The sequence below is a fragment of the Vidua chalybeata genome, chromosome 28 (genome assembly GCF_026979565.1).
Source record: "Vidua chalybeata isolate OUT-0048 chromosome 28, bVidCha1 merged haplotype, whole genome shotgun sequence".
Classification (NCBI taxonomy): Eukaryota; Metazoa; Chordata; class Aves; order Passeriformes; family Viduidae; genus Vidua; species Vidua chalybeata.
The window spans coordinates 4,582,623-4,609,638 of record NC_071557.1 but is presented as its reverse complement, the minus strand read 5'-3'; the positions used below and the strand labels follow the sequence as shown (position 1 = coordinate 4,609,638).

At 62.8% G+C, this 27,016-nt stretch overlaps 2 protein-coding genes across 4 annotated transcripts; both read left to right on the top strand.

The window, feature by feature from the left end:
* Positions 1-2,396: 2,396 nt before the first annotated feature.
* On the top strand, positions 2,397-15,273 carry TGFA (transforming growth factor alpha). Its single transcript, XM_053966555.1, has 6 exons — positions 2,397-2,458; positions 6,977-7,030; positions 10,704-10,818; positions 11,555-11,704; positions 14,022-14,134; positions 14,735-15,273. The coding sequence occupies exons 1-6, from the start codon at positions 2,428-2,430 to the stop codon at positions 14,740-14,742; spliced, it is 471 nt and encodes a 156-aa protein (XP_053822530.1). The 5' UTR covers positions 2,397-2,427; the 3' UTR covers positions 14,743-15,273.
* Positions 14,051-26,651, top strand: FAM136A (family with sequence similarity 136 member A). Of its 3 annotated transcripts, none has more exons than XM_053966558.1 (3): positions 14,051-14,134; positions 25,195-25,335; positions 26,391-26,651. In XM_053966558.1, the coding sequence occupies exons 2-3, from the start codon at positions 25,201-25,203 to the stop codon at positions 26,577-26,579; spliced, it is 324 nt and encodes a 107-aa protein (XP_053822533.1). In that variant the 5' UTR covers positions 14,051-14,134; positions 25,195-25,200; the 3' UTR covers positions 26,580-26,651. The 3 variants fall into 3 exon arrangements, with proteins under 3 accessions (XP_053822533.1, XP_053822531.1, XP_053822532.1); XM_053966556.1 differs by lacking the exon at positions 14,051-14,134 and adding an exon at positions 19,901-20,045; XM_053966557.1 differs by lacking the exon at positions 14,051-14,134 and adding an exon at positions 19,960-20,041.
* Positions 26,652-27,016: the final 365 nt, after the last annotated feature.

Genomic DNA, 27,016 nt, shown 5'->3' with positions numbered 1-27,016 from the left:
GGGATCAGCAGATTTCATGATGACCAAGGCTGGGATCAGCAGATTTTGGGGTGACCGAGTGTGGGGTCAGCGGGGTGAGGGCTCCGTGGGTTTAGGGATGACCAAGGGTGAGATCAGCAGATTTTGGGGTGACTGAGAGTGGGATCAGCAGGGTGGTGGCCCTGCAGATTTCGGGATGACCAAGTGTGGGATCAGTAGAGCGAGGGCTCAATGGATTTCGGGGTGACCGAGGGTGGGATCAGCCGATTTTGGGATGACCGAGGGTGGGATCAGTGGGGCGAGGGCTCTGTGGGTTTCGGGGTGACCCAGGGTGGGATCAGTGGGGCGAGGGCTCTGTGGGTTTTGGGATGACCCAGGGTGGGATCAGCAGATTTTGGGATGAACCGAGGGTGGGATCAGCCGATTTTGGGATGACCCAGGGTGGGATCAGTGGGGCGAGGGCTCTGTGGGTTTCGGGGTGACCCAGGGTGGGATCAGCAGATTTTGGGATGACCAAAGGTGGGATCAGCAGATTTTGGGATGACCGAGGGTGGGATCAGTGGGGCGAGGGCTCCGTGGGTTTTGGGATGACCCAGGGTGGGATCAGCAGATTTCGGGGTAACCGAGGGTGGGATCAGCGGGGTGCTGGCCCTGCAGATTTGGGGATGACCAAAGCTGGGATCAGCAGCAGCTGAGGATGACACAGGATGTGCTGGCAGGGGTTTGGCAATCCGGGAGTCACGGGGGGGGGGGGGCAGGGAGGGACATGGGGGGCGCTGCTCCCTCCTGCCCCCCCCCCCCACCTCCATGGGGGGATGTGGGGGTGACACTGAGCTGGGGCCAAGGGCTCCCCACGTGGGTGACACAGGGTGACCCCAGCCCAAAATTCAGCCTTGGAGGGGCGGGGGCATCCCCTGGGGACACCCATGGGTGGCACCGGGGGGAGGGGCAGTGACTGCACAACCGGGGGGGACCGTGGGGGTCCCGGGGGTGGCCGGGCCGGTTGTAGGGGAGGTTTGGGGGTCCCGGGGGGCTGCAGGTCCTTGGGGGGCACAGGGGAAAGTCCTGGGGGATGCAGGGCAGGGGGTCCAGAGGGTTTGGGGGGGGTCCCGAGGGTGGTGGGTCCAAGGGATCATGGAGGGTCCATGGATAGGGGGGCTGGGGGTCTGCGGTCTCTGGGGTTTGGGTGGCTCTCTGAGCGGCTGGGGGGGGGTCAGAGGACCTCGGGGGGGTCCCATGAGAGGGGGACCGTGGTGGAGTGCCCGGGGGATCCGGAGGGTCCCGAGGACGGGTGGTCCCGGGTGGTCCCGGCTGTTTCCTGAGGGGTCCAGGGGGTCCCGCGGTGTCCCGGGCACTCCCCCCGGGTGAGTCCGGACGATCCCGGCGGGGGTGGTCCCGGATGGTCCCAGGGAGCTCCCGGGGGTCCCGAGGGAAGAGTTCCTGGTGGTCCCGGGGGGTTCTGTGCGGGGGTCGCCCAGGTGGTCCCGGTGGGGTGAACCCCGCGGGGTGTCGGGGGGGTCCGAGGAGGAGTCCCGGGTGGTCCCGGGGGGCGGGTCATGCAGGGGTCCGCAGGGTCCCGGGGGGCGGGTCCCGCAGGGTCCCGGGGGGTGCCGGGGGTCCCGGGGGTGGGTCCCGGGGGGTGTCCGGGGCGGTCCCGCAGGGTGCCGGGGGGTGTCTGGGGGTCCCGGGGGTGGGTCCCGGGGGTGTCCGGGGGTGCCGGGGGTGGGTGCCGCAGGGTCCCGGGGGTGTCCGGGGGTGCCGGGGGTGGGTCCCGGGGGTGCCGGGGGTGGGTCCCGCGGGGTGTCCGGGGCGGTCCCGCAGGGTCCCGGGGGGTGTCCGGGGGTGCCGGGGGTGGGTCCCGGGGGGTGTCCGGGGGTGCCGGGGGTGGGTCCCGGGGGTGTCCGGGGGTGCCGGGGGTGGGTGCCGCAGGGTCCCGGGGGTGTCCGGGGGTCCCGGGGGTGTCCGGGGGTCCCGGGGGTGGGTCCCGGGGGTGCCGGGGGTGGGTCCCGCAGGGTCCCGGGGGTGGGTCCCGGGGGTGTCCGGGGGTGCCGGGGGTGGGTCCCGCGGGGTGTCCGGGGGTGCCAGGGGTGGGTCCCGGGGGGTCCCGGGGGTGGGTCCCGGGGGTGTCCGGGGGTGCCGGGGGTGGGTCCCGGGGGGTCCCGGGGGTGGGTCCCGGGGGGTGTCCGGGGGTGCCGGGGGTGGGTCCCGGGGGGTGCCGGGGGTCCCAGGGGTGGGTCACGCAGGGTCCCGGGGGTGCCGGGGGTGGGTCCCGCGGGGTGTCCGGGGCGGTCCGGCGGTGCCGCTGCCCGCGCTGTCCCCGCCCCGGCCCGGCCGGTGCCGCCCATTTCCGCCGGGCGGAGCCGCCCCTCGGCCCCGCAGCGGCCCCGCCGCCAGCGCCCGCCCGGCCCGGCCCGGCCCCGGCCCCGCTCGCTCCGGTGCAGCCCCGCCATGGCGGGCGGCCCGGCCGCGCTCGCCCTCGGTACGTGCGGGGCGCGGGGGGGCTCGGCCCGGGGGGGGCTCCGCGCCCCCAGCCCCGGCCCGACCCCGCCGGAGGGGGGGCAGCGCCCGCGGCGCCCCCGGAGCGGGGCGGTGTCCGAGGGCTCGGGGGGGGTGGGGGGGGGGGGGTTCTGGGGCTGGGGTCCGTAAACTGCGGGAATGCGGTGAAAATCCCATAAAATTCCCCCGCGCGGGCGCTCCCGAAGTTCGCTCCCTGTGGGAAAGGCGCCTTCGCCGCGACGCGTGAGTACGGCCGCGGTCAGACGCTTAATTAGGGCGGCTAATTAGGGCTGGGGGCTAATTAGAGTTGCGGGGGTGCCGAGGGAAGGCGGGCGGTGGGAAGTGGGGGCGCTCCGGGCTGGAGCGGAGCGATGCCGGGACGGGACGGGAGCGGGGATGCTCCCGGGGGAAGGAAGGAAGGGAAGAAGGATCCCGGTGAGCTCGGCTGGCTTTGTCCCGCTGTCCCCGCCGGTGTCGCCCGGCCGCAGCTCCGGTATCCCGGTGGGAAAGCGGCGCTTCGGGAAAGCGGCTGGGCTTGGCCCCGCTCCAGCTCCCGGCGCTGCCGCGCCGTGTCCCGGTCCCGCTCCTCCGCCGAGGCTCCCCCGGCGGCTCCGAGCGTGTCCCGGTCCCGCTCCTCCGCCGAGGCTCCCCCGGCGGCTCCGAGCGTGTCCCGGTCCCGCTCCTCCGCCGAGGCTCCCCCGGCGGCTCCGAGCGTGTCCCGGTCCCGCTCCTCCGCCGAGGCTCCCCCGGCGGCTCCGAGCGTGTCCCGGTCCCGCTCCTCCGCCGAGGCTCCCCCGGCGGCTCCGAGCGTGTCCCGGTCCCGCTCCTCCGCCGAGGCTCCCCGGGAGCTCCGAGCGTGTCCCGGTCCCGCTCCTCCGCCGAGGCTCCCCCGGGAGCTCCGAGCGTGTCCCGGTCCCGCTCCTCCGCCGAGGCTCCCCCGGGAGCTCCGAGCGTGTCCCGGTCCCGCTCCTCCGCCGAGGCTCCCCCGGCGGCTCCGAGCGTGTCCCGGTCCCGCTCCTCCGCCGAGGCTCCCCCGGCGGCTCCGAGCGTCCCCCGGTGGCTCCAGCGCCGTGTCCCTCCTCCCGAGGCTCATCCCGAGTCCCGTTCTCTCCCGCTCCTGCCCGTTGCCGTGGCTCCGGGTCTCTCTCCCCGGTGCCGGTGCTCGCCCTCGGGGGGCTGAGCCGCGGTGCCCCCCGCCTGTCTGAGCGCCCCGGTCCCGGTAATTCCCGTCCCGGGCGGGAGCGGAGCCCCGGCGGATCCGCTCGGGATGCGGGGAAGGAAAAGGGGAACCGCTCCGGCTCCCTGCGGGGCCGGGGCCCGGCGGGGATCGGGGCCGGGCGGATCCGGAGGGAATCTCGGAGCGGGGAAGGAACGCAGCGATAACGGAGACGCCGCGGGGAGAACCGAGGCTGGGAATTAGCGGGATGGAGCTGCTGGAAGCGCGGTGGGAAGGCTTGGGAGTCCTTGGGAGGGAGAGATTCCCGGAGAATGGGATGGGATGGGGCTGGGTCAGCCCCACGCCGGGGCTCGGGCGTGGATTGTCCCGGTGCCCGGGAGGTGTCCGGTGTCCCCACGCTGGGCCCGGGCAGGGAAAACTTCCCGAGGGCCGGGATCGGGGATGAGGGCTGGGCGTTCCACCTGCCCACGGAGAGGAGCTGGCGAGGAGAGCGGAGCAGCCGGAATGCCCAGGGGGATGGATGCCCACTGATCCCACCGGGATGCCCAGGGGGATGGATGCCCACCCAGAACGGGAATTCCCAGGGGATGGATGCCCACCCAGAACAGGAATTCCCAGGGGATGGATGCCCACCCAGAACGGGAATTCCCAGGGGATGGATGCCCACCCAGAACGGGAATTCCCAGGGGATGGATGCCCACCCAGAACAGGAATTCCCAGGGGATGGATGCCCACCCATGCCTCCAGGATGAGCCGTTCCCCAAATCCCGGGAGTGGAGGCGCCTTTCCCAAAAACCCGGAACGGACGAAGCGCCGAGCCGGGAAATCCGGGAAAGGCTGGGATGAGACCGGATCGCTGATTCTGCTCGCACGGGACGAGAACCCCGGGGTCTGCAGGGAAACCGGGGAAGCCCTGGAGGATCCCTGGAGCTCCAGTGGATCCCTGATCCATGGAGGATCCCTGGAGCTCCAGTGGATCCATGATCCATGATGGATCCCTAAAGCCCTGAAGGATCCCTGGAGCTCCAGTGGATTCCTGAAGCTCCAGTGGATCCCAAAAGCCATGGAGGGTCCCTGAAGCTCCAGTGGATCCTTGAAGCTGTGGAGGATCCCTCAAGCCATGGAGGATCCCTGAAGCTCCAGTGGATCCCTGATCCGTGGCAGATTCCTAAAGCCCTGGAGGATCCCTGAAGCCATGGAGGGTCCTTGGAGCTCCAGTGGATCCCTGATCCATGGTGGATCCCAGGAGCTCCAGTGGATCCCTGATCCGTGGCAGATTCCTAAAGCCCTGGAGGATCCCTGAAGCTCCAGTGGATCCTTGAAGCTGTGGAGGGTCCCTGAAGCCATGGAGGATCCCTGAAGCTCCAGTGGATCCCTGAAGCTCCAGTGGATTCCTGAAGCTCCAGTGGATCCCAAAAGCCATGGAGGGTCCCTGGAGCTGCAGTGGATCCCAAAAGCCATGGAGGATCCCTGAAGCTCCAGTGGATTCCTGAAGCTCCAGTGGATCCCAAAAGCCATGGAGGGTCCCTGGAGCTGCAGTGGGTTCCTGGGGCTCTGGTGGATCCCTGAATTTGTGCTGGGTCCCTGAGGCTGTGGAGGATCCCCAAGGCCCTGGGTGGGTCCCTGTTGCTCCAGTGGGTCCCCAAAGCCCTGTGTGGATCCCTGCTTTTGTGGAGGATCCCTGAGGCCGTGGAGGATCCCCGAAGCCCCGGGTGGTCCCTGAAGCTCCGGTGGATCCCTGGGTGGATCCCTGAAGCTGTGGGAGATCCCTGAAGCTCCAGCAGATCCCTGGGTGGATCCCTGGAGGTCTGATGGGTCCCTGCAGATCTGGTGGGTCCCTGGGTGGATCCCTGAGGCTGTGGGTGATCCCTAAAGCTGTGGTAGATCCCTGGAGCTCCAGTGGATCCCCGGGTGGATCCCTAAAGCTGTGGTGGATCCCTGGATGCATCCCTGCGGCTCCGGTGGATCCTTGAAGGTCTGTGGAGGGTCCCTAAAGCTGTGGTGGATCCCTGGGTGGATCCCTGAAGATCCGATGGGTCCCCGGGTGGATCCCTACAGCCGTGCTGGCTCCCTGAAGGTCCGTGGAGGATCCCCGGGGATCCAGCGGATCCCTGGAGCTGTGCTGGATCCCCGACAGGACCCCTGGAGATCCAGTGGATCCCCGACGCTGTTTGTGGATCCCTGGGTGGATCCCTGGAGACTCGGTGGATCCCCGAGGCCCCGGTGGATCTGCAGGACGTGCCGCCCCGGGTCCCGTCTCCCTCCCGCCGCTGTTCCCGCGCCGTTCGATCCCAACCGTGAGGGAAACGGGGTCAGATCCCGGGAAATCGGTCAGATCCCGGGAAAATCCCGGGAAACTGGTCAGATCCCGGGGAAATCCCGGGAAATTGGTCAGTCCCAGGAAAATCCGGGAAATTGGTCAATCCCGGGAAAATCCGGGAAATTGGTCAGTCCTAGGGAAATCCCGGGAAATTGGTCAGTCCCAGGAAAATCCGGGAAATTGGTCAGTCCTGGGAAATCGGTCAGTCCCAGGAAAATCCCGGGAAATTGGTCAGTCCAGGGAAATCCCGGGAAATTGTTCAGTCCCTGTCGGCCCCGAGCCCTGGGATCACTCCTGGCTGGGGGGGGGGCACCCTGTCCCCTCCAAGGGGTCCCTCGGGGGGGTCATCCCTGCCAGGACCCCATAATTCCACCCCAAAATTCCATCATTTTTCCTTAAAAATCTCCAAGGGTTCACTTGGGGCGAGTCATTCCTGCCAGGACCCCATAATTCCATAATTTTTCCTTTAAAATCTCCAAAGGGTCACTTGGGGGGGTCATTCCTGCCAGGACCCCATAATTCCACCCCAAAGGGAATTCTTCTGTTTCCCTTCAAAATCTTGGAGATTTTTCCTTTAAAATTTCCTTATTTTTTCCTTAAAAATCTCCAAGGGGTCACTCGAAGGGATCATTCCTGCCAGGACCCCACAATTCCATCATTTTTCCTTAAAAATCTCCAAGGGTTCACCCGGGGGGGGGTCATCCCTGCCAGGACCCCATAATTCCACCCCAAATTTCCTTAATTTTTCCTTAAAAATCTCCAAGGGTTCACTCGGGGGGATCATCCCTGCCAGGACCCCACAATCCCACCCCCACAGGGAACTCCTCTTTAAAATCCTGGAGATTTTTCCTTAAAAAACAAAAGGAAAAACGAGATGCTTCCTTAAACATTTCCTTAAAAATTCCCGCGTTTTCCTTCACCCTCTTTTTCGGCGACCCTAAATCCCCCCCCAGCCGGGGTTTTTTGGGGTCCGGGCGTGGCTGACCCCCCGTGTCCCTCCCCAGGTGTCCTGCTGGCCGCGTGCCACGCGCTGGACAACAGCACGGCCGGCCGGAGCGGTGAGTGGCCGGCGGCGAGTCCGCGCTTCCCTGGCATCCCAGGCGTGCCCGTGCTGGGATAACGGGGCCCTGCCGGGGAGCCGGGCCCCGAACTCCCGGGGAAACCCCAAAAACAAGGGTTTCTGGTCCCAAAAACAAGGGTTTCTGGTCCCAAAAACAAGGGTTTATGGTCCCAAAAACAAGGGTTATTGTCCCAAAAACAAGGGTTTCTGGTCCTAAAAAGGGTTTCTGGTCCCAAAAACAAGGGTTGATGGTCCCAAAACAAGGGTTATTGTCCCAAAAACAAGGGTTTCTGGTCCCAAAAAGGGTTTCTGGTCCCAAAACAAGGGTTATTGTCCCAAAAACAAGGGTTTCTGGTCCCAAAAAGGGTTTCTGGTCCCAAAACAAGGGTTATTGTCCCAAAAACAAGGGTTTCTGGTCCCAAAAAGAAAGGGTTTCTGGTCCCAAAAACAAGGGTTTCTGGTCCCAAAAAAGGGTTTCTGGTCCCAAAAACAAGGGTTTCTGGTCCCAAAAACAAGGGTTTCTGGTCCCAAAAACAAGGGTTTCTGGTCCCAAAAACAAGGGTTGATGGTCCCAAAAACAAGGGTTTCTGGTCCCAAAAAAGAAAGGGTTTCTGGTCCCAAAACAAGGGTTATTGTCCCAAAAAGAAAGGGTTTCTGGTCCCAAAACAAGGGTTATTGTCCCAAAAACAAGGGTTTCTGGTCCCTAAAGGGTGGCTTTTCCCAGTTCTGGGGACACGGGGACATCCCAGGGTGGCTTTTCCCAGCTCTGGGGACACGGGGACATCCCAGGGTGGCTTTTCCCAGCTCTGGGGACACGGGGACATCCCAGGGTGGCTTTTCCCTACATTGGGGACACGGGGACATCCCAGGGTGGCTTTTCCCAGCTCTGGGGACACGGGGACATCCCAGGGTGGCTTTTCCCAGGGTTGGGGACACGGGGACATCCCAGGGTGGCTTTTCCCAGGGTTGGGGACACGGGGACATCCCAGGGTGGCTTTTCCCAGCTCTGGGGACACGGGGACATCCCAGGGTGGCTTTTCCCAGCTCTGGGGACACGGGGACATCCCAGGGTGGCTTTTCCCAGGGTTGGGGACACGGGGACATCCCAGGGTGGCTTTTCCCAGCGCTGGGGACACGGGGACATCCCAGGGTGGCTTTTCCCAGCTCTGGGGACACGGGGACATCCCAGGGTGGCTTTTCCCAGGGTTGGGGACACGGGGACATCCCAGGGTGGCTTTTCCCAGGGTTGGGGACACGGGGACATCCCAGGGTGGCTTTTCCCAGGGTTGGGGACACGGGGACATCCCAGGGTGGCTTTTCCCTACACTGGGGACACGGGGACATCCCAGGGTGGCTTTTCCCAGGGTTGGGGACACGGGGACATCCCAGGGTGGCTTTTCCCTACACTGGGGACACGGGGACATCCCAGGGTGGCTTTTCCCAGCTCTGGGGACACGGGGACATCCCAATCCCATCCCACATCCCGGGCTTTAATCCCCGCTTTGGGGCTGCCATAAATCAGGCTCGGGGGTGGATCGGAAGCGCCTCGATCCCGAATCATCCCGAGCAGGATATTCCCTTCCGGGGGATAATTCAAACCAGGGGGGATTGAATGGGATTTGATGGGATTTGATGGGATTTAATGGGAAACAGGAGCGGCCTTGGGCTCCCTCCTCCTCCCTTTTGAGCTCTTTAGGAAATTCCTGAGGGATTATTGAGGCAGGACCGGCTTTGGGGTGGCTTTGGGGTGGCTGCGCGGCGATCCCAAAATAAACCCCAAAGCAGCTCTGCTCGCCCTTTGGGGTGGGAAATCTCCTTTTGGGCTGGGGAATCTTTTAGGGTGGGGAAAACTCCTTTTAGGGCTGGGAAATTTCCCTTTGGGATGGGACATCTCCCCGTTTGGGATGGGAAATCTTTTGGGGTGGAAAAAACTCTTTTTGGGGTGGGAAATCTCCTTTTGGGGTGGGAAATCTCCTTTTGGAGTGGGACATCTCCCCGTTTGGGATGGGAAATCTTTTGGGGTGGAAAAACCTCCTTTTGGGATAGGAAATCTCCTTTTGGGATGTAAAATCTCCTTTTGGGATGGGGAAAAAATCCTTTTGGGGCTAGGAAATTTCCCTTTGGGATGAGAAGTCTCCTTTTGGGCTGGGGAATCTTTTGGGGTGGAAAAATCTCCTTTTGGGATGGGAAAAAAATCCTTTTGGGGTAGGAAATTTCCCTTTGGGATAAGAAATCTCCTTTTGGGGCTGGGAAATCTTTTGGGGTGGAAAAATCTCCTTTTGGGGCGGGAAAAAAATCCTTTTGGGATGGGAAATCTTTTAGGGTTGGGAAAACTCCTTTTAGGGCTGGGACATTTCCCTTAGGGATGGGACATCTCCCCATTGGGCTGGGAAATTTTTTGGGGTGGAAAAACCTCCTTTTGGGATAGGAAATCTCCTTTTGGGATGGGGAAAAAATCCTTTTGGGGTGGGAAATCTCCTTTTGGGCTGGGGAATCTTTTGTGGTGGAAAACCTTCCTTTTGGGATAGGAAACTTCCCTTTGGGATGAGAAATCTCCTTTTGGGGTGGGAAATCTTTTGGGATGGGAAAAATCCCCTTTTGGGGTGTAAAATCTCCTTTTGGGATGGGAAAAAATCCTTTTGGGCTGGGAAATCTTTTGGGGTGAAAAATCTCCTTTTGGGGTGGGAAAAGTCTCCTATTGGGATGGGAAATCTTTTGGGGTGGAAAAATCTCCTTTTGGGATGGGAAAAAATCCTTTTGGGGTAGGAAATTTCCCTTTGGGATAAGAAATCTCCTTTTGGGGCTGGGAAATCTTTTGGGGTGGAAAAATCTCCTTTTGGGGCGGGAAAAAAATCCTTTTGGGATGGGAAATCTTTTAGGGTGGGGAAAACTCCTTTTAGGGCTGGGAAATTTCCCTTTGGGATGGGACATCTCCCCGTTGGGATGGGAAATCTTTTGGGGTGGAAAAAACTCTTTTTGGGGTGGGAAATCTCCTTTTGGGATGTAAAATCTCCTTTTGGGATGGGAAAAAAGTCCTTTTGGGGCTAGGAAATTTCCCTTTGAGATGAGAAATCTCCTTTTGGGCTGGGAAATCTTTTGGGGTCGAAAAATCTCCTTTTGGGGTGGGAAATCTTTTGGGGTGGGAAATCTCCTTTTGGGATGGGGAATCTCCTTTTGGGATGGGAAGTCTTTTGGGGTAGAAAAATCTTTTGGGGTGGGAAATCTCCTTTTGGGGTGGGAAATCTCCTTTTGGGATGGGAAATCTCCTTTTGGGGTGGGAAATCTCCTTTTTGGGGTGGGAAATCTTTTGGGGTGGAAAAATCTCCTTTTGGGATGGGAAATCTTTTGGGGTGGAAAAATCTCCTTTTGGGGTGGGAAATCTCCTTTTGGGGTGGAAAAATCTCCTTTTGGGGTGGGGAATCTCCTTTTGGGGTGGGGAATCTCCTTTTGGGGTGGGAAGTCCCCTTTTGGGGTGGGAAATCTCCTTTTGGGGTGAGAAGTCCCCTTTTGGGGTGGGAGGCAGCCAAGCCCCGTGTCCCTGCTGTCACCCCGAGTGCTGCCACCCCGTTCCCCACGGATTGCTGCCCATCCCGGGGGCTGCTCCCCGCGGGGATCCCCGTTTTTTCGGGGATGTCCCAAAATCCCCTTTTCCCGCCCCGTTTCTCCCGCAGCTCCGGTGGCGGCGGCCGTGAGGTCGCACTTCAACGAGTGCCCCGACTCGCACCGGCACTTCTGCTTCCACGGCACGTGTCGCTTCCTGGTGCAGGAGGAGAGACCCGCCTGCGTGTGAGTCCCTAAATCCTGATCCCAAAACTGTGGGGTCAGGAGAGACCCGCCTGCGTGTGAGTCCCTAAATCCTGATCCCAAAACTGTGGGGTCAGGAGAGACCCGCCTGCGTGTGAGTCCCTAAATCCCTGATCCCAAAACTGTGGGGTCAGGAGAGACCCACCTGCGTGTGAGTGCCTAATCCCGACCCCAAAACTGTGGGGTCAGGAGAGACCTGCCTGCGTGTGAGTCCCTAATCCCGACCCCAAAACTGTGGGGTCAGGAGAGACCCGCCTGCGTGTGAGTGCCTAATCCCCGATCCCAAAACTGTGGGGTCACTGTGCTGGGAGACCCCAAAACTGCAGGGTCAGGAGAAACCCGCCTGCGTGTGAGTCCCTAATCCCGACCCCAAAACTGTGGGGTCAGGAGAGACCCGCCTGCGTGTGAGTCCCTAAATCCCGACCCCAAAACTGTGGGGTCACTGTGCTGGGAGACCCCAAAACTGCAGGGTCAGGAGAGACCCGCCTGCGTGTGAGTCCCTAAATCCTGATCCCAAAACTGCGGGGTCAGGAGAGACCCGCCTGCGTGTGAGTCCCTAAATCCCTGATCCCAAAACTGTGGGGTCACTGTGCTGGGAGACCCCAAAACTGTGGGGTCAGGAGAGACCCGCCTGCGTGTGAGTCCCTAAATCCTGATCCCAAAACTGCGGGACACGCTGTGAGCACGCTGACCTGCTGTGTGTCCCCGATGTCCCCAGGTGTCACTCGGGCTACGTGGGGACACGCTGTGAGCACGCTGACCTGCTGGCCGTGGTGGCAGCCACCCAGAAGAAGCAGACCATCACGGCCCTGCTCGTGGTGGCCGTGGTGGCCTCGGCGCTGCTCGTCACCGTCTGCGTCCTGGTGCAGTGAGTGCCACCGGGAATTCCTGGGGACAGCCCTGACCCTGTCCCTGTCCCATCCCCGACCCTGTCCCTGTCCCTGACCCCGACCCTGTCCCTGTCCCTGACCCCGTCCCTGTCCCATCCCCGACCCTGTCCCTGTCCCCATCCCTGTCCCTGTCCCTGACCCCGTCCCTGTCCCATCCCCGACCCTGTCCCTGTCCCCATCCCTGTCCCTGTCCCTGACCCTGACCCTGTCCCTGTCCCATCCCCGACCCTGTCCCTGTCCCTGTCCCTGACCCTGTCCCTGTCCCTGTCCCTGTCCCTGTCCCTGACCCTGTCCCGTCCCCGACCCCATCCCGTCCCCGACCCCGTCCCTGTCCCCATCCCTGTCCCCATTCCCTGTCCCCATTCCCTGTCCCCCATCCCTGTCCCCCATCCCTGTCCCATTGCCCATTCCCTGTCCCATCCCTGTCCCCATTCCATGTGTCCCCATCCCCGTCCCTGTGTCCCCATTCCCTTTGTCCCCCTGTCCCTGTCCCCACCTGTGTCTCTGTCCCATCCCTGTCCCTGTGTCCGCATTCACTGTGTCCCCCGTCCCCATCCCCATCTCTGTCCCCAATGTCCCCTGTCCCCATGTCCCTGTCCCCATGTCCCCATGTCTCCATTCCCTGTCCCTGTCCCCATGTCCCCATTCCCTGTCCCTGTCCCCATGTCCCTGTCCCTGTCCCCATGTCCCTGTCCCCTTGTCCCCATGTCCCTGTCCCTGTTCCTGTCCCTGTCCCCGTGTCCCCATGTCCCTGTCCCCATGTCCCTGTCCCTGTCCCCATGTCCCCATGTCCCCATTCCCTGTCCCTGTCCCCATGTCCCTGTCCCTGTCCCCATGTCCCTGTCCCCATGTCCCCATGTCCCTGTCCCTGTCCCTGTTCCTGTCCCTGTCCCCGTGTCCCCATGTCCCTGTCCCTGTCCCCATGTCCATGTCCCCATGTCCCCATTCCCTGTCCCCATGTCCCCATGTCCCTGTCCCTGTCCCCAGCTGCTGCCGCCTGCGGAAGCGCTGTCCCTGTCCCTGTCCCATGTCCCTGTCCCTGTCCCTGTCCCAATGTCCCCAATGTCCCTGTCCCATGTCCCTGTCCCCATGTCCCCATGTCCCCATGTCCCCAATGTCCCCAATGTCCCTGTCCCTGTCCCCAGCTGCTGCCGCCTGCGGAAGCGCTGTCCCTGTCCCTGTCCCCATGTCCCTGTCCCTGTCCCATGTCCCTGTCCCTGTCCCTGTCCCATGTCCCTGTCCCTGTCCCTGTCCCTGTCCCCATGTCCCTGTCCCTGTCCCATGTCCCTGTCCCCATGTCCCTGTCCCTGTCCCTGTCCCTGTCCCATGTCCCTGTCCCTGTCCCTGTCCCTGTCCCAATGTCCCCATGTCCCTGTCCCCATGTCCCCATGTCCCTGTCCCTGTCCCTGTCCCCATGTCCCCATGTCCCCAATGTCCCCAATGTCCCTGTCCCTGTCCCCAGCTGCTGCCGCCTGCGGAAGCGCTGTCCCTGTCCCTGTCCCTGTCCCTGTCCCCATGTCCCTGTCCCATGTCCCTGTCCCCATGTCCCTGTCCCTGTCCCATGTCCCTGTCCCTGTCCCTGTCCCTGTCCCTGTCCCTGTCCCCATGTCCCTGTCCCATGTCCCTGTCCCCATGTCCCCATGTCCCCAATGTCCCCAATGTCCCTGTCCCTGTCCCCAGCTGCTGCCGCCTGCGGAAGCGCTGTCCCTGTCCCTGTCCCTGTCCCTGTCCCATGTCCCTGTCCCTGTCCCATGTCCCTGTCCCCATGTCCCTGTCCCTGTCCCTGTCCCATGTCCCTGTCCCTGTCCCTGTCCCTGTCCCCATGTCCCTGTCCCTGTCCCTGTCCCATGTCCCTGTCCCTGTCCCTGTCCCTGTCCCTGTCCCATGTCCCTGTCCCCATGTCCCCATGTCCCCAATGTCCCCAATGTCCCTGTCCCTGTCCCCAGCTGCTGCCGCCTGCGGAAGCGCTGTCCCTGTCCCTGTCCCTGTCCCCATGTCCCTGTCCCTGTCCCATGTCCCTGTCCCCATGTCCCTGTCCCTGTCCCTGTCCCAATGTCCCTGTCCCTGTCCCTGTCCCTGTCCCCATGTCCCCAATGTCCCCAATGTCCCCAATGTCCCTGTCCCTGTCCCCATGTCCCCATGTCCCCATGTCCCTGTCCCTGTCCCTGTCCCCATGTCCCTGTCCCTGTCCCTGTCCCCATGTCCCCATGTCCCCAATGTCCCTGTCCCATGTCCCTGTCCCTGTCCCCATGTCCCCATGTCCCCAATGTCCCATGTCCCTGTCCCTGTCCCCAGCTGCTGCCGCCTGCGGAAGCGCTGTCCCGGCTGGTGCCGCGAGCCCGGAGCCGGCCCCGAGAAACCGGGGGGGCTGCTCAAGGGGGGAGCGTCCTGCTGCCACAGCGAGACAGGTGAGGGACACCTGGGACACCTGGGGACACCTGGGGACAGGTGAGGGACACCTGGGACAGGTGAGGGACACCTGGGGACACCTGGGGACACCTGGGACAGGTGAGGGACTGCTCAAGGGGGGAGCGTCCTGCTGCCACAGCGAGACAGGTGAGGGACACCTGGGACAGGTGAGGGACACCTGGGACACCTGGGGACAGGTGAGGGACACCTGGGGACACCTGGGGACACCTGGGACAGGTGAGGGACACCTGGGGACACCTGGGACAGGTGAGGGACACCTGGGACACCTGGGACAGGTGAGGGACACCTGGGGACACCTGGGGACACCTGGGACAGGTGAGGGACACAGGGGACACCTGGGACAGGTGAGGGACACCTGGGGACAGGTGAGGGACACAGGGAACACCTGGGATGGGGAGCACGTCCTGCTGCCACAGCGAGACAGGTGAGGGACACCTGGGACAGGTGAGGGACACCTGGGGACACCTGGGATGGGTGAGGGACACCTGGGACACCTGGGACAGGTGAGGGACACCTGGGACAGGTGAGGGGACAGGTGACACCCCGGGGTGTAACCGCTGCCATTCCCATCCCCACAGGTGTGTGACAGAGCCGGGACACCTGGGCACACCTGGGCACACCTGGGGACCCCCAGGAGCGACCCCTCCCCCCTCCTGTGCTTCGGATCCTTTTTGGGGCGTTTTCCCCTCGACTTTTGGGTTGTTTTCCCGGGATTTTTTAAAACCCAAATCTCTGGGATCCGAACCCAAAGCCCCGCCAGGATGGGGATTTATTTTTCTACAAAGAAAAAAAAAAAAAAAAAAAAAAACCCCAACCCCCGGCTCATTTTTGGGGGCAAATCCCAGCTTTTTCTTAATAATAAATGGATTTAAATCCCAGGAAACCTCCTTGGGCTGGAGGCACAGCCTTAATTTCCCCTTAGTAACCAACCCGGAGCTTTTCCCTCTGTTTTGGGGCTGTTTTTGGGGTTGTTTTGGTTTTTTTTTTTTTTTTTTTTTAAGTCATGGTTACTCTCATGTCTTCTGTATATGTTGCACTGAAAGTTAATATTTAATGTTTTAATTTATTTCGCCTGGTTTAAATTAATTTTGATTCCTATAAAGATGTTCTTCTCGTCGCCTGGTCTTGGATTTTTTTGGGTTTGTTTGGTTTTTTTTCCCCCACCCTGAAAACGTGGATTAGTTATTTAAAGTGATGTAAAAACACTTTTTTTTTTTTTTTTTCCCCCAGGAAATTCGTGGTTTGGGGTTTTTTTGGGGGAATATTTTGGAAGGAGATGCTGAATCCCACAGTGGGAGTGGGGGGAATATTCCCAGGGATGGCTCAGCCCCAAATTCCCAGATTTTCATCCCAAAATTTTCAATCCCTGATGCCACAATGATGAACTCAGCCCCAAATTCCCAGATTTTCATCCCAAATTTTCAATCCCTATGCCCCAATGATGAACTCAGCTCCCTTTTCCCATTATTTTATCCCAAATTTTCAATCCCTGATGCCCCAATGATGATCTCAATCCCATTTTCCCGTTATTTTATCCCAAGTTTTCAATCCCTGATGCCCCAGTTTTGGGCTCAGTCCCATTTTCCCATGATTTCATCCCAAATTTTCAATCCCTGATGCCCCAATGATGAACTCAGCTCCCTTTTCCCGTTATTTCATCCCAAATTTTGAAGCCCTGATGTTCATATTTCAGGTTTTGGGATCAGCCCACCCCATTTTGGGGCGGGTTTGGGGCAATTCCCGGCAGTTTTGGGGTGGTCCTGGAGGTTTTGGGGCAATTCCTCTCAGTTTTGGGGTTGCCCTGGAGATGTGGGGACGCTTTTTTTGGGTGGCCCGGGGCGGTTTTGGGACAATTCCCGGCAGTTTTGGGGCGATTTTCAGCGCTCTTGGGACAATTCCCGGCAGTTTTGGGGCGATTTTCAGCGCTTTTGGGACAATTCCCGGCAGTTTTGGGGCGATTTTCAGCGCTTTTGGGACAATTCCCGGCATTTTTGGGGGATTCTCTGCAGTTTTGGGACAATTCCTGACAGTTTTTGGGGGATTCTCTGTGGTTTTGGGACAATTCCTGACAGTTTTTGGGGGATTTTCAGCGGTTTTGGGACAATTCTTGACAGTTTTTGGGGGATTCTCTGTGGTTTTGGGACAATTCTTGACAGTTTTTGGGGGATTCTCTGTGGTTTTGGGACAATTCCTGACAGTTTTTGGGGGATTCTCAGCGGTTTTGGGGCAATTTCCGGCAGTTTTGGGGCAGGTTTGGGACAATTTCCCTCAGGTTTGGGGCGATTCTCAGCAGTTTTGGGGGTGCTTTTCGGTTTCCCAGCAGCTTCCGGGCGGGTTTGGGGCCATTCCCGGCAGGTTTGGGGCGGTTCAAGGCGCTTTTGGGGCGGGTTTTGGGGCGCTTCCCGACGGGTTTGGGCCGGTTATCCTCAGTTTTGGGGCGGTTCCCGTTTTTTTGGGGGCGGTCCCCCTCAGGTTTGGGGCGGGTTTTGGGGCGGTTCCTCTCAGGTTTGGGGCGGTTCCCCTCAGTTTTGGGGCGGTTCCTCCCAGGTTTGGGGCGGATTTTGGGGCGGTTCCCTCAGGTTTGGGGAGGATTTTGGGGCGCTTCCCCTCAGGTTTGGGGCGGGTTTTGGGGCGGTTCCTCTCAGGTTTGGGGCGGATTTTGGGGCGGGTTTTGGGGCGGGTTTTGGGGCGGTTCCTCTCAGGTTTGGGGCGGATTTTGGGGCGCTTCCCCTCAGGTTTGGGGAGGATTTTGGGGCGCTTCCCCTCAGGTTTGGGGCGGGTTTTGGGGCGGTTCCTCTCAGGTTTGGGGCGGATTTTGGGGCGGGTTTTGGGGCGGGTTTTGGGGCGGTTCCTCTCAGGTTTGGGGCGGATTTTGGGGCGCTTCCCCTCAGGTTTGGGGAGGATTTTGGGGGGCGCTTCCCCTCAGGTTTGGGGTGGATTTTGGGGCGGTCCCCCTCAGTTTTGGGGCGGGTTTTGGGGCGGTTCCCCTCAGGTTTGGGGCGGATTTTGGGGCGGTTCCTCCCAGGTTTGGGGCGGATTTTGGGGCGATTCCCCTCAGGTTTGAGGCGGATTTTGGGGCGGGTTTTGGGGCGGGTTTTGGGGCGGTTCCTCCCAGGTTTGGGGCGGGTTTTGGGGCGGTTCCTCTCAGGTTTGGGGCGGATTTTGGGGCGGGTTTTGGGGCGGGTTTTGGGGCGGTTCCTCTCAGGTTTGGGGCGGATTTTGGGGCGGTTCCCCTCAGGTTTGGGGAGGATTTTGGGGGGCGCTTCCCCTCAGGTTTGGGGTGGATTTTGGGGCGGTCCCCCTCAGTTTTGGGGCGGGTTTTGGGGCGGTTCCCCTCAGGTTTGGGGCGGATTTTGGGGCGGTTCCTCCCAGGTTTGGGGCGGATTTTGGGGCGATTCCCCTCAGGTTTGAGGCGGATTTTGGGGCGGGTTTTGGGGCGGGTTTTGGGGCGGTTCCTCCCAGGTTTGGGGCGGGTTTTGGGGCGGTTCCTCCCAGGTTTGGGGCGGGTTTTGGGGCGATTCCCCTCAGGTTTGGGGCAGATTTTGGGGCGGGTTTTGGGGCGGTTCCGCTCAGGTTTGGGGAGGATTTTGGGGCGCTTCCCCTCAGGTTTGGGGCGGGTTTTGGGGCGGTTCCTCTCAGGTTTGGGGCGGATTTTGGGGCGGGTTTTGGGGCGGGTTTTGGGGCGGTTCCTCTCAGGTTTGGGGCGGATTTTGGGGCGCTTCCCCTCAGGTTTGGGGAGGATTTTGGGGGGCGCTTCCCCTCAGGTTTGGGGTGGATTTTGGGGCGGTCCCCCTCAGTTTTGGGGCGGGTTTTGGGGCGGTTCCCCTCAGGTTTGGGGCGGATTTTGGGGCGGTTCCTCCCAGGTTTGGGGCGGATTTTGGGGCGATTCCCCTCAGGTTTGAGGCGGATTTTGGGGCGGGTTTTGGGGCGGGTTTTGGGGCGGTTCCTCCCAGGTTTGGGGCGGGTTTTGGGGCGGTTCCTCTCAGGTTTGGGGCGGATTTTGGGGCGGGTTTTGGGGCGGGTTTTGGGGCGGTTCCTCTCAGGTTTGGGGCGGATTTTGGGGCGGTTCCCCTCAGGTTTGGGGAGGATTTTGGGGGGCGCTTCCCCTCAGGTTTGGGGTGGATTTTGGGGCGGTCCCCCTCAGTTTTGGGGCGGGTTTTGGGGCGGTTCCCCTCAGGTTTGGGGCGGATTTTGGGGCGGTTCCTCCCAGGTTTGGGGCGGATTTTGGGGCGATTCCCCTCAGGTTTGAGGCGGATTTTGGGGCGGGTTTTGGGGCGGGTTTTGGGGCGGTTCCTCCCAGGTTTGGGGCGGGTTTTGGGGCGGTTCCTCCCAGGTTTGGGGCGGGTTTTGGGGCGATTCCCCTCAGGTTTGGGGCAGATTTTGGGGCGGGTTTTGGGGCGGTTCCGCTCAGGTTTGGGGAGGATTTTGGGGCGGTTTCCCTCAGGTTTGGGGCGGGCTTTGGGGCGGTTCCCCTCAGGTTTGGGGCGGTTCCCCTCAGGTTTGGGGCGGTTCCCCTCAGGTTTGGGGCGGATTTTGGGGCGGTTTTTGGGGCGGTTCCTCTCAGGTTTGGGGCGGATTTTGGGGCGGTTCCCCTTTCAAGGCAGGTTCGGAGCTGCTTTTGGGGCGGGTTTGGGGCGGATCGAGGCGGGTTTAGGACAGTTCAGCTCGGGGCGGGTTTGGGGCGGATCAGGACGGGTTTTAGGGCGGGTTTAGGGCGGGTTTTGGGCGGGTTCAGGGCGGGTTTTAGGGCGGGTTTAGGGCAGGTTCAGGGCGGGTTTTAGGGCGGGTTTAGGGCGGGTTTTGGGCGGGTTCAGGGCGGGTTTTAGGGCGGGTTTAGGGCAGGTTCAGGGCGGGTTTTAGGGCGGGTTTTGGGCGGGTTCAGGGCGGGTTTTAGGGCGGGTTTAGGGCGGATCAGGGCGGGTTTTAGGGCGGGTTTTAGGGCGGGTTCAGGGCGGATCAGGGAGGGTTTTAGGGCGGATCAGGGAGGGTTTTAGGGCGGGTTTTAGGGCGGGTTCAGGGCGGATCAGGGCGGGTTTTAGGGCGGGTTCAGGGCGGATCAGGGCGGGTTCAGGGCGGATCAGGGAGGGTTTTAGGGCGGGTTTAGGGCGGGTTCAGGGCGGATCAGGGCGGGTTTTAGGGCGGGTTTAGGGCGGGTTCAGGGCGGGGTTTAGGGCGGGTTTAGGGCGGGTTCAGGGCGGGTTTTAGGGCGGGTTTAGGGCGGGTTCAGGGCGGATCAGGGCGGGTTTTAGGGCGGGTTTTAGGGCGGGTTCAGGGCGGATCAGGGCGGGTTCAGGGCGGATCAGGGAGGGTTTTAGGGCGGGTTTAGGGCGGGTTTTGGGCGGGTTCAGGGCGGATCAGGGAGGGTTTTTAGGGCGGGTTTTGGGCGGGTTCAGGGCAGGTTTACGGCGGGTTTTAGGGCGGGTTCAGGGCAGGTTTAAGGCGGGTTTTAGGGCGGGTTCAGGGCAGGTTTAAGGCGGGTTTAAGGCGCAGAGCGGGCCCATGGCGGAGGCGGCGCAGGGCCGGGTTTGGGGCGGTTCTTAGGGCGGGTTCAGGGCGGATCAGGGAGGTTTTAGGGCGGGTTTAGGGCGGATCACGGCGGGGTTCAGGGCGGGTTTTAGGGCGGGTTTAAGGCGGGTTTAAGGCGCAGAGCGGGCCCATGGCGGAGGCGGCGCAGGGCCGGGTGCAGGGCGGTTCTTAGGGCGGGTTCAGGGCGGATCACGGCGGGGTTCAGGGCGGGTTCAGGGCGGGTTTAAGGCGGGATTAAGGCGGGATTAAGGCGGGTTTAAGGCGCAGAGCGGGCCCATGGCGGAGGCGGCGCAGGGCCGGGTGCAGGCCGCGGTGGAGAGCGCGGTGCAGGGGCTGGAGCGGGAGCAGATCCGCGCCATGCAGGTACCGGGGACACCGGGGGGGACACCGGGGGACACCGGGGGGACACGGGGGGACACCGGGGGACACCGGGGGGACACGCGGAGAGGGGTCCGGGCCGGCCCGGGGCTGCTGCTGTACCCCCCCATACACACACACACACACACACACGTGGGTGCCCCGAGCAGCGCCGGGACCGGCCCCGAGACCCCCCCCCAAAACACTGAGACCCCCCCCAAAACACCCTGAGATCCCCCCAAATCACTGAGACCCTCCCCAAATCACTGAGACCCCCCCCAACAGACCCTGAGACCCCCCCAAATCACTGAGATCCTCCCCCAAAACACCCTGAGATCCCCCCCAAAACACCCTGAGACCCCCCCCAAATCACTGAGATCCTCCCCCAAAACACCCTGAGATCCCCCCAAATCACTGAGATCCTCCCCCAAAACACCCTGAGATCCCCCCAAATCACTGAGACCCTCCCCAAATCACTGAGATCCCCCAAAACACCCTGAGACCCCCCCCAAAACACTGAGACCCTCCCCAAATCAATGAGATCCCCCCAAAACACCCTGAGACCCCCCCAAAACACTGAGACCCTCCCCAAATCAATGAGACCGCCCCAAAACACTGAGACCCCCCCCAAAACACCCTGAGATCCCCCCCAAAACACCCTGAGATCCCCCCCAAATCACTGAGAACCCCCCCAAATCACTGAGACCCTCCCCAAATCAATGAGACCGCCCCAAAACACTGAGACCCCCCCCAAAACACCCTGAGACCCCCCCCAAATCACTGAGATCCTCCCCCAAAACACCCTGAGATCCCCCCAAATCACTGAGATCCTCCCCCAAAACACCCTGAGATCCCCCCAAATCACTGAGACCCTCCCCAAATCACTGAGATCCCCCCCAAAACACCCTGAGACCCCCCCAAATCACTGAGACCCTCCCCAAATCAATGAGACCGCCCCAAAACACTGAGACCCCCCCCAAAACACCCTGAGATCCCCCCCAAATCACTGAGATCCCCCCCAAAACACCCTGAGACCCCCCCAAATCACTGAGACCCTCCCCAAAACACCCTGAGACCCTCCCCAAAACACTGAGACCCCCCAAATCACTGAGACCCCCCCCCAAAACACCCTGAGATCCCCCCCAACAGACCCTGAGATCCCCCAAATCACTGAGACCCCCCCAAATTCACTGAGACCCCCCCAAAACACTGAGACCCCCCCATACACACCCTGAACCCCCCAAATTCATTGTGACCCCCCCCATGCACCCCCTGAAACCCCCCAAATTACTGAGACCCCCCAAATTCACTGTGACCCCCCCATACACACCCCGAGACCCCCCAAATTACTGAGACCCCCCCAAATTCACTGTGACCCCCCCCATACACCCCTCTGGGACCCTCCCTCAATCCACTGAGACCCCCCCCCAATTCACTGGGGTCTCCAGGTCACCCCCTGTGCCCCCCAATATTTTCTATGTCTCCCAAACGCACCCTGTGCCCCCTAAATGCACACTGTGCCCCCCAACACTCCCTGTGCCCCCCAACATCCCCTGTGCCCCCCAACATTCCCCGTGTCCCTAAATTCACCCTGTGCCCCCCCAGTGCATCTCCTGCACCCCTGCACACTCCCTGTGCCCCCCAACACTCCCTGTGCCCCCTAAACGCACCCTGTGCCCCCCAAGTGTGTCTCCTGTGCCCCCCAACATTCCCTGTGCCCCCTAAATTCACCCTGTGCCCCCCAAGTGTGTCTCCTGTGCCCCCCAACACTCCCTGTGCCCCCTAAATGCACCCTGTGCCCCCCAGTTCATTTCCTGTGCCCCCCAACATTCCCTGTGCCCAACACAGCCCGTGCCCCCTAAACACACCCTGTGCCCCCCAAGTGCATCTCGTGTGCCCCCCAACACTCCCTGTGCCCCCCAACTCTCCCTGTGCCCCCTAAATACACCTGTGCCCCCCAACACTCCCTGTGCCCCCCAACATTCCCTGTGCCCCCTAAATGCACACTGTGCCCCCCAAGTTTGTCTCCTGTGCCCCCCAACACTCCCTGTGCCCCCCAGTACATTCCCTGTGCCCCCCAACTCTCCCTGTGCCCCCCTAAATGCACCCTGTGCCCCCCAACATTCCCTTGTGCCCCCCAGTTCATTTCCTGTGCCCCCCAAGTGTGTCGCCTGTGCCCCCCAACACAGCCTGTGCCCCCCAACATTCCCTGTGCCCCCTAAATGCACCCTGTGCCCCCCCAGTTCATTTCCTGTGCCCCCCAAGTGTGTCTCCTGTGCGCCCCAACACAGCCTGTGCCCCCCAGCACTCCCTGTGCCCTCCAACACAGCCTGTGCCCCCTAAACTCACCCTGTGCCCCCCAAGTGCATCTCTTGTGCCCCCTAAACACACCCCGTGCCCCCCAAGTGTGTCTCCTGTGCCCCCCAACACTCCCTGTGCCCCCCAGTACATTCCCTGTGCCCCCCAACTCTCCCTGTGCCCCCTAAATGCACCCTGTGCCCCCCAACATTCCCTTGTGCCCCCCCAGTTCATTTCCTGTGCCCCCCAAGTGTGTCTCCTGTGCCCCCCAACACAGCCTGTGCCCCCCCAGTACATTCCCTGTGCCCCCCAACATTCCCTGTGCCCCCTAAATGCACACCGTGCCCCCCTAGTTCATTCCCTGTGCCCCCCAACACACCTTGTGCCCCCCAGTTCATCCCCTGTGCCCCCAAGTGCATCTCTTGTGCCCCCCAACACAGCCTGTGCCCCTAAATAGCCCTTGTACCCCCCCAGTACATTCCCTGTGCCCCCCAACTCTCCCTGTGCCCCCTAAATGCACACTGTGCCCCCCAAGTTTGTCTCCTGTGCCCCCCATGCTCAGGGCACACCCGGCTGCTTCCACCAAGGGCTGGGACCCCCAAACTGCCCCCAGTGACCCCTTGTGACCCCCCCCCTTTCCCTCCAGGACCCTGCGGGTGACCCTTCTCCACCATGTCCCCAGAGTGTCCCCAGAGTGTCCCCAGAGTGTCCCCCCTGTCCCCAGAGTGTCCCCAGAGTGTCCCCAGAGTGTCCCCCCTGTCCCCAGAGTGTCCCCAGAGTGTCCCCAGAGTGTCCCCAGAGTGTCCCCCCTGTCCCCAGAGTGTCCCCAGAGTGTCCCCAGAGTGTCCCCAGAGTGTCCCCCCTGTCCCCAGAGTGTCCCCCCTGTCCCCAGAGTGTCCCCAGAGTGTCCCCAGAGTGTCCCCGCTGTCCCCAGAGTGTCCCCAGAGTGTCCCCCCTGTCCCCAGAGTGTCCCCCCTGTCCCCAGAGTGTCCCCCCGTCCCCAGAGTGTCCCCAGAGTGTCCCCCCTGTCCCCAGAGTGTCCCCAGAGTGTCCCCCAGAGTGTCCCCCACTGTCCCCAGAGTGTCCCCACTGTCCCCAGAGTGTCCCCCAGAGTGTCCCCAGAGTGTCCCCCCCTGTCCCCAGAGTGTCCCCACTGTCCCCAGAGTGTCCCCAGAGTGTCCCCCAGAGTGTCCCCCCGTCCCCAGAGTGTCCCCCAGAGTGTCCCCCAGAGTGTCCCCAGAGTGTCCCCCAGAGTGTCCCCCCGTCCCCAGAGTGTCCCCCAGAGTGTCCCCCAGAGTGTCCCCCCTGTCCCCCACTGTCCCCAGAGTGTCCCCAGAGTGTCCCCCCTGTCCCCCACTGTCCCCAGAGTGTCCCCCCGTCCCCAGAGTGTCCCCAGAGTGTCCCCCCTGTCCCCCACTGTCCCCAGAGTGTCCCCCAGAGTGTCCCCCACTGTCCCCAGAGTGTCCCCCCTGTCCCCAGAGTGTCCCCAGAGTGTCCCCCAGAGTGTCCCCCCTGTCCCCAGAGTGTCCCCAGAGTGTCCCCAGAGTGTCCCCCACTGTCCCCAGAGTGTCCCCCCTGTCCCCAGAGTGTCCCCAGAGTGTCCCCACTGTCCCCAGAGTGTCCCCCCGTCCCCAGAGTGTCCCCCCGTCCCCAGAGTGTCCCCAGAGTGTCCCCAGAGTGTCCCCAGAGTGTCCCCCACTGTCCCCAGAGTGTCCCCCCTGTCCCCAGAGTGTCCCCAGAGTGTCCCCACTGTCCCCAGAGTGTCCCCCCGTCCCCAGAGTGTCCCCCCTGTCCCCAGAGTGTCCCCCCGTCCCCAGAGTGTCCCCAGAGTGTCCCCCCTGTCCCCAGAGTGTCCCCCAGAGTGTCCCCCACTGTCCCCAGAGTGTTCCCCCTGTCCCCCCCTGTCCCCAGAGTGTCCCCCAGAGTGTCCCCCCCTGTCCCCAGAGTGTCCCCCAGAGTGTCCCCCCCTGTCCCCAGAGTGTCCCCCCTGTCCCCAGAGTGTCCCCACTGTCCCCAGAGTGTCCCCCCGTCCCCAGAGTGTCCCCCACTGTCCCCCACTGTCCCCAGAGTGTCCCCAGAGTGTCCCCAGAGTGTCCCCCTGTCCCCAGAGTGTCCCCAGAGTGTCCCCAGAGTGTCCCCCACTGTCCCCAGAGTGTCCCCAGAGTGTCCCCACTGTCCCCAGAGTGTCCCCAGAGTGTCCCCACTGTCCCCAGAGTGTCCCCCACTGTCCCCAGAGTGTCCCCAGAGTGTCCCCACTGTCCCCAGAGTGTCCCCCACTGTCCCCAGAGTGTCCCCCCTGTCCCCAGAGTGTCCCCAGAGTGTCCCCAGAGTGTCCCCCCTGTCCCCAGAGTGTCCCCAGAGTGTCCCCCCCGTCCCCAGAGTGTTCCCCACTGTCCCCCCTGTCCCCCAGAGTGTCCCCAGAGTGTCCCCCACTGTCCCCCCTTCACCTGAGAGTGTCCCCCCCCCCACCGTGTCCCCAGGGTGCCCCCCGTTAACCCCTTGTGCCCCATGTCCCCCGTTAACCCTGTTAACCCCTTGTCCGCCATTAACCCCTTGTGCCCCTTGTCCCCCGTTAACCCCTTGTGCCCCATGTCCCGTTTCCCCCATTAACCCCGTGTCCCCCATTCCCCCCGTGTGCCCCGTGCCCCACGTTAACCCCGTGTGCCCCGTGTCCCCGTTAACCCCATGAGCCCCGTGTCCCCCATTCCCCCGTTAACCCTGTGTCCCCCGTTAACCCCTTGTGCCCCGTGTCCCCCGTTAACCCCATGTCCCCCCGTTAACCCCGTGTGCCCCGTGTCCGCTGTTAACCCTGTTAACCCCGTGTCCCCCGTTAACCCCGTGTGCCCCGTGTCCCCAGGGCGCCATGTTCCGCTGCAGCGCGCGCTGCTGCGAGGACGCAGCGGCCTCCATGCAGGAGGTGCAGCGCTGCATCGAGCGCTGCCACGCGCCCCTGGCCCGCGCCCAGGCCATCGTCACCGCCGAGCTCGAGCACTTCCAGGTGAGCACGGGCACGGGGCCGCCCTGGGGACAGCACCGGGACCCCCCTGGGGACAGCACCGGGACCCCTTGGGACCCCTGAGACAGCACCAGGACCCCCCCTGGGGACAGCAATGGGACCCCCCCTGGGGACAGCACTGGGACCCCCCCCTGGGGACAGCACCGGGACCCCCCCAGGGGACAGCAATGGGACCCCCCCTGGGGACAGCACCGGGACCCCCCTGGGGACAGCAATGGGACCCCTCTGGGGACAGCACCGGGACCCCTTGGGACCCCTGAGACAGCACCGGGACCCGCCCTGGGGACAGCAATGGGACCCCTTGGGACCCCTGAGACAGCACCAGGACCCCCCCTGGGGACAGCACCGGGACCCCCGGGACCCCCCCTGGGACCCTTGAGACAGCACTGGGACCCCTGGGCAGGATGTGAGCCCCCAATCCCTACACACCTCCCAGTGCATTCCCTGTGACCCCCAAATGCACCCAGTCCCCCCCAGTCCCCTCAGTCCCCCCTGCTGACCGCGCTGTCCCCAGGACCAGCTGAGCCACTGGTCGCCCCCAGTCCCCCCAGTCCCTCCCAGTCCCCCCAGTCCCTCCAGTTCCCCCAATCCCCCCAGTCCCCGCTGACCGCACTGTCCCGAGGACCGGCTGAGCCACTGGTCCCCCCCAGTCCCCCCCAGTCCCTCCCAGTCCCCCCAGTCTCCCCAGTCCCCTCAGTCCCTCCCAGTGCCCCCAGTCCCCCCCAGTCCCTCCCAGTCCCCCCAGTCCCCGCTGACTGCGCTGTCCCCAGGACCGGCTGAGCCGCTGATCCCTCCCAGTCCTCCCAGTCCCCCCCAGTCCCCCCCAGTCCCCCCAGTCCCTCCCAGTGCCCCCAGTCACCCCCAGTGCCCCCAGTGCCCCCAGTCCCCCCAGTCCCCGCCAGTGCCCCCAGTGCCCCCAGTCCCCGCTGACCGCGCTGTCCCCAGGACCGGCTGAGCCACTGGTCCCCCCCAGTCCCCCCCAGTCCCCCCCAGTCCCCCCCAGTGCCCCCAGTCCCCGCTGACCGCGCTGTCCCCAGGACCGGCTGAGCCGCTGCTCGCTGCAGTGCTCGGACCAGGCCAAGGACGCGCTGGACTCGGGGGGCTCGGAGCCGCGCGTGCGGGGCCAGCTGGACGCCTGCCTGGCCACCTGCGGGGAGCAGCACCTGCGCCTCGTGCCCGCCATGGCCAAGAAGATGCGGGACGGGCTGGCCAGCATCCAGCAGTGACCCCGGGGACACCCCCGGGGACACCCCGGGGACGCCCCCGCACGCTCATTAAAGGCCAGGTGGCACCTCCCACCAACCGTGGTGCTGCTGGGGCAACTGGGGCAACTGGGGCAACTGGGGGCACTGGGGGTGATAGGGGAACTGAACTGGGGGTGATGGGGGGACTGAACTGGGGGTGATGGGGGAACTGGGGCACTGGGGGTGATGGGGGCACTGGGGGGAACTGGGGGTGATGGAGAATAGGAGGCACTGGGGAACTGGGGGAACTGGGGGGCACTGGGGGTGATGGAGAATAGGGGGCACTGGGGGGAACTGGGGGTGATGGAGAATAGGAGGCACTGGGGAACTGGGGGAACTGGGGGTGATGGGGTGGGTGCTGAGGGGACACTGCAGGTGTGGGTGTGCAGCTGTGCGGGTGTGCAGGTGTGCTGGGTGTG